The sequence below is a fragment of the Vitis riparia genome, chromosome 1, assembly GCF_004353265.1.
Source record: "Vitis riparia cultivar Riparia Gloire de Montpellier isolate 1030 chromosome 1, EGFV_Vit.rip_1.0, whole genome shotgun sequence".
NCBI classification, from domain to species: Eukaryota; Viridiplantae; Streptophyta; class Magnoliopsida; order Vitales; family Vitaceae; genus Vitis; species Vitis riparia.
The window spans coordinates 14885022-14890958 of NC_048431.1; the positions used below are offsets into that span (position 1 = coordinate 14885022).

Here is a 5937-nt window from a genome sequence, read left to right on the forward strand (position 1 = left end):
TCCCTATGATAATATTTCTTCAACTCTATAAAGGCGAGGTCTTTATGACATGTTTTATGACTTGTTATTTTGATGAAACTCTTGTCTCATTAATTGCACAACATTGATGAAAAACAATGTTAATACTATATCAGGTGATAGAAACCTAATTAAAGGCTCTAGAAGAGCTTATACTATGTCACTAGTAGTATTTGATTCCATGTGAATGACACTTTATATGATGCTAGATCTAGAAGAATCTTGTAAGACCAACTTGGTCTCTCAGGCTGGGGTAAAAGGTCGTATGGATGTACATTATAAAACCAAAATTTTTTATTTAGTGACTAGTCTACCTATACATTTAAAAAGTAGAATGACATGTTATGTAGATTATCATTTTAATGAGACAATTTTCTCGCCATTAGGGGGAGAAGAGCCAGTTCTAAGAGAACAACTTGAAATTATTTGGAATGTATTGACTTTGACTTATCTTGATCCTCGTACTAATCAATGTGAACTAAAAGTTTAAAAGATTTTTTTTATTTGCAAGAACTTGAAAATCAACTACCAAATGCTTTCATTGATGCAAAGAAAGTGACAAAAATCATTTTCATTGACCTAGAATATTCCAGTACGAATTAATGTCCCTGAAGAACAATTAAATAATGAGTTGATGTACTTGAAAGACAATTAAATAACGAGTCTAAGGCATGCTTGAAGCATGATAGACCTTGGAAAGATAAACATATTCCCTAGAAGAGGAAAACATAAGGAAAGATATATGAAATGTGGCACTCTTGAAAAAGTTGCATATGAAATGAGTTATTAAAATGATTAATCAGTCTCAAGCAACCCCTGAAGAGGCATAGTTTAAACAATTAACCCTATGAGAGACATATGTTTTACAATTAGCTCCTGAAAAGGTACAAGTACCTGATATTGATAAGATGTCAATTATTTACTTATATATGGAGAAAAATGGGATTGAAATACTCTTGTCATTGACAATATATTTTCTTTCCAAATGGCTATTGACATCATGAGAAATGATGAGGATCCCAGACTTAAAATTATGGATGAATGACAACATAGAAAAGATTGGTCAAAATGGAAAGAATACATCCCGAAAAAATTAGACTCATTAGAAAAATGAGAAATACTTGGACCTATAGTCTAGACGCTTGAAATTGTCAAACTTGTTGGATGTAAATGAGTATTTATAAGAAAGTGTTACAAGAAAAATGAAATCACGAGATATAAAATGTGACTCATAACTCAAGGTTTCCCGTAGAAACCTAGTATTGACTACGAGGAAACATATTCTCCTATAATGGATGCAACCATATTTAGATATCTAATTTGTTTAACAGTCTTAGAAGGACTAGATTTGCGTCTCATGGATGTCATTACTGCATATTTACATGGATATTTAGATAATGACATATATATATATATATGAAAATCCTTGAAGGATTTCAAATGCTTGAAGCAACTAATTCAAAACATTGTAGCATATACTCAATTAAGCTACAAAGATCCTTGTATTGATTAAGCAATCCAAAGACATGTGGTATGATAACTTCAATGAATATTTGAAATAAGAAGTATGTATGTATTACCTTATTTGTCTATGCATATTCATTATGTTGAATATTTGCAATTATTATAGTATATGTGGAACATTGAATTTTGTTGGAACTTTTGAAGAGCTTACAAAAATGGTTGACTATTTGAAAAGTAAATTTGAAATGAAAGATCTTGGAAAACAAAAATTTTTCCTCAACTTGCATATCGAGTACTTTTTAAACGAAATATTAGTTTATTAGTCAACATATACAAAGAAAGTCTTAAAGCACTTTCATATAGATAAATCACATTCATTAAGTTCTTCTATGATAGTTCATTCACTTGAAGTGAAAAATGACCTCTTTTGTCTTAAAGAAGATAATGAAGAATTACTTGGTCCAGAAGTACCATATTACAATGTTAGTGGTGTACTGATGAATCTTGTAAATTATACACGACTAGATATTGTACTCCTTGTTAATTTACTTGTGAGATATAATTCTACACCAACTCAGAGACATTGGAATAAAGTCAGTCATATACTATGATAACATGGGTTTATGTTATTCTGAATGATAAAAAACCTAATTGTTTGAATATGTAGATGTTGACTATCTTTTAGACCCCCCCACAAAGCTCAATCTCAAATGAGGTATGTATTTATTTATGGTGGTATGACAATATCATGGAGATCAATCAAGCAAATGATGGAAACATGTGGACTACCCTCCATCAAAGGTAATGCTACCAAGTTAATAATGTTGCATGCATTGCATAGATTCAAGAGTGATACATTAAGGGTGATAAAATTAAGCATGTATCGCTTAAGTCTTTTACTTTCATTAACTCCAGAAGAGTGATGAAATTGTTATTCGACAAATAAGATTAAGCGACAATTTAGTAGATTTATTCACAAAGGCATTGTCAACTGCAATACTCAAGAAGCTCATTGGAATACGCCAACTCAAAGATCTCCATACTATACGCCAACTCAAAGATCTCCATACTGTGCTATTAAAGAAAATATAATCATTTCAACATGAGGAGGAGCTAATTGATAAGAATATCACTACGTTGCACTCTTTTTTCCTTTGTCCAGGTTTTGTCCCATTGAGTTTTATCGACAAGGTTTTTAACGAGACAGTTACAGTTATCCAAAAAAATATTGTACTCTTTTTCCTTCACTAAACTTTTTCTCATAGGGTTTTTCTTAGTAAGGTTTTAATGAGACATATTTTTATGATCATCCAAGGAAGAGTGTTATAAAATATGAAAATTCATTGAATTATGGGAACTTGTGAATGATTATTCATATTGATGTATATTTCTTTATAACTTTCTATAAAAGGAAGATACCTTTAATGAAAATTCATATGGTTTTCTTCCTATATTCTATTTTTTCTCACTGTGCATTCCATTATCTTTTTCTTACTTTTCTTCTTCTCTCACTTTATTTTATATATATATATTTCAATTTTTTTTCAACATTTTCATAAAATTCGATCATGGAATATTTTTGTAATTTTTGATGTTTTAAATATTGAACGTAGTAATAATAATAATAATAATAATAATAATAATAATAATAAAGGAAGAAAATGAAAGAAAAAGGAAGACACATCCTTCGCTCCTCCACGGCCCAATCGCATCTTCCTCATGCTTCTCACTGTGAAACCCGCTTTTACCGCGACTCTCCTCTCTCCATTTCGTGACCTTCCCAGATCTGAAACTGCCACCGTTAAAGGTTCTTCCGAATTGCAACCCCTTTTGCATTTTGGGTTTTTCTTTTCTTTTGTTTATCTGGGGGATTGGGGTTGGGGTTGGGGTTGGAGTTGGGGGACAAGCTCCATGGTTGGATGATTGTAAGGATTTGGGAACATGGAGGCCTCTAGGACGCCCAAGGCAGGATCCCTGGAGAGAGTTGTACATGGTTTGGAGTTGGAGCCATATGAGTATAGCAATGGCACTGGCAGTGCTGGGTCTGATCCCATGAACGCATTGCAGATCTTGAGAGAAACTGTCTGGATTCTCCGTTACAATTCATCGGGCTTCATGCTCATCGCCGCGCTCCTCATCTGCCCCGTCTCCGCCCTTCTCTTATCCAATGTCTTAGTTGATCAGTCAATTGTGAAAAGATTGAGTATTAGGCTTTTGTTGGTGGCCAGGTCCAGTGGACTCCCTCTCAGGCCTTTCATCAAACAGTCGTGCCAGAAGTTCTCCGAGATGGCCATTTCTGCTGCTACGTGCTTCCCTTTATACTTCACCATCTCCCTATTGTCCAAAGCTGCCGTGGTTTACTCTGTGGATTGCAGTTATTCTAGGAAGAAGTTTGATTCCTCCAAATTCTACGTCATAGTTGTTAAGATCTGGAGGCGGCTTGTTTCGACGTATTTGTGGGTTTGTATGCTGATTGTCAGCTGTCTCACTGTGTTCCTTGTTGCTCTCATTGCTGTCTGTAACGTATTTTTGATAATTGGGTTTCCGGGCGACTTAATTGTGTATGCTGCAATCATGGTTGGGCTGATTTTTTCGGTGGTTTTCGCCAAAGCTATCATCATTTGCAACATTGCAATCGTAATCTGTGTTTTGGAGGAAGTTTCAGGGCCGCAGGCTTTACTGCGGTCTGGAGTCCTCATAAAGGGTCAGACTCAGGTGGGTCTATTGATATTTCTTGGATCCACAATTGGGATGGCATTCGTGGAGGGGTTATTTGAGCACAGGGTGAAGACATTGAGCTATGGAGATGGGTCTTCCAGGGTATGGGAAGGGCCTCTTTTGGTGATTATGTACTCATTTGTGGTGCTTATTGATTCCATGATGAGTGCAGTTTTCTACTTCAGTTGTAGGTCCTCTAGCAGGGAAGCATTGGATGGCGAAATTCTCCCAATTTTGGAAACCCCTGCATCAATGGATATTCAATAACATAGCGTTGTAAATTGCTTTACTGTTGTTGGGCCTTCCCGGACCAGGGGCTTATGGAAAGCAGATAACTTGAGATGGCTCTAAGTGCTTAGTTGATAATTTGATTCAACTGAATGATAGTGTACTTCGGTGATCCACAAACAATGGAGAATGAGAAAAAGCATCTGAAAATCCTGGTACAACATCAATGAACTAGTTGTACTTCCTCTGGAAACATTTTTTGGACACTACAATTCTGCTTCTTTGTATACCATGTATTTCTTTTTCCTGTCATTCATAGTTATATAAAATTACCTCCAAATGTTCCAGGCCTGTTGTTTGATTTGTTGCCTATTTTGTGAGACTGCTTGACAAGATAATTATTAGTTTGGGTTTTGAAAATTGTTGCATTGGGAATATGATTTGGAATTCAGGTCTTCATTCAAGAAAATTAAGAAATTAGCAGAAAAGTTTTTCTCTTTTAATTTGTTAATAAACAGCCTAATTATTTATTTCTAGGGTTTAGTATTCTTCAATGAATTTTGCAAAATTTGAAATCAATTTGGGAAAGTTCTGTATTATAGAATATACTCATAGTTCATGAATAATGAAGTGCAAATTCTGATTACCTACTCCTGATGAAACTTGTCAGTTATTCTGGAACTGTTTCAATTTTGGTTTTATCTGATACAAAATATTTTCATATTGTGTACACTTGATGAGAATTCTGTGTCAATGCTGTATTTGAAGGGATTTGAAAGTAACAGTTCAATTTTGTGAGGTTGCAAATGTGATTTTTTTTTTTTTGAATGCTGTGTGTATCTTCTCTTTCTATATAATGTAGTATGCTTTCATAGGAATAACTTTAAATTTCATGCATAAAAGCTAGTGGCCAGGCTTTCTCTCTTTCCTTCTGCCGGTTATGGCTGCCTTAGTGGGCATTCGTTCATGAAGAACTTGTTTATTTTACAGCTTCAGTCATTTATTTTTTTAAGGGATTGTCATGATAATCCGTTGCTATTGTCATTACTATCTTCTCAAAAGATGAACAGGTCTTGTGAGCATTCTTTCTTGATATAGAAGATATCACTGGAGAATAGGATTTATGTAGCTCACTGGAATAGAATTTATGAGGGTAGCCTAAAGTAATTGAAGAAGTTAAGGTCACAATGAGTTTTGAAAGGTCTGAAATTCTCTCTATGAATGCCCAAGGCCAGGGCAATTATCTTGTATTTCTGTAATTACTCATCCTTGATAGTTGTTTGATCTTGTACTTTAGGGAGGCACAGAGAGTGTAGGATCTCATGCTTTATTGAAAATGCTTAAGGGGTTTTGATCGACTGCTGGGCCAAAAGTTATACACAACCTGTTTTTCTTATAAGCTGTTTTTATCTCATATTGATGCATCTTTAAGTGACAAAATTTTAGTTTGTGATGGATTGCAGACAAGAGAATAATGCTGACAGCTCTTGATTTTTATTTATTTATTTA

At 34.4% G+C, this 5937-nt stretch overlaps 1 protein-coding gene across 1 annotated transcript; it reads left to right on the forward strand.

The window, feature by feature from the left end:
- Positions 1–3362: 3362 nt before the first annotated feature.
- On the forward strand, positions 3363–4848 carry LOC117911528. Its single transcript, XM_034825941.1, has one exon. The coding sequence runs from the start codon at positions 3424–3426 to the stop codon at positions 4465–4467; it is 1044 nt and encodes a 347-aa protein (XP_034681832.1). The 5' UTR covers positions 3363–3423; the 3' UTR covers positions 4468–4848.
- The last annotated feature ends 1089 nt before the right edge of the window (positions 4849–5937 follow it).

Bases quoted from the DNA above. Each gene is read 5' to 3' on its own strand.
- LOC117911528 (XM_034825941.1), top strand. From the start codon at position 3,424: ATGGAGGCCTCTAGGACGCCCAAGGCAGGATCCCTGGAGAGAGTTGTA.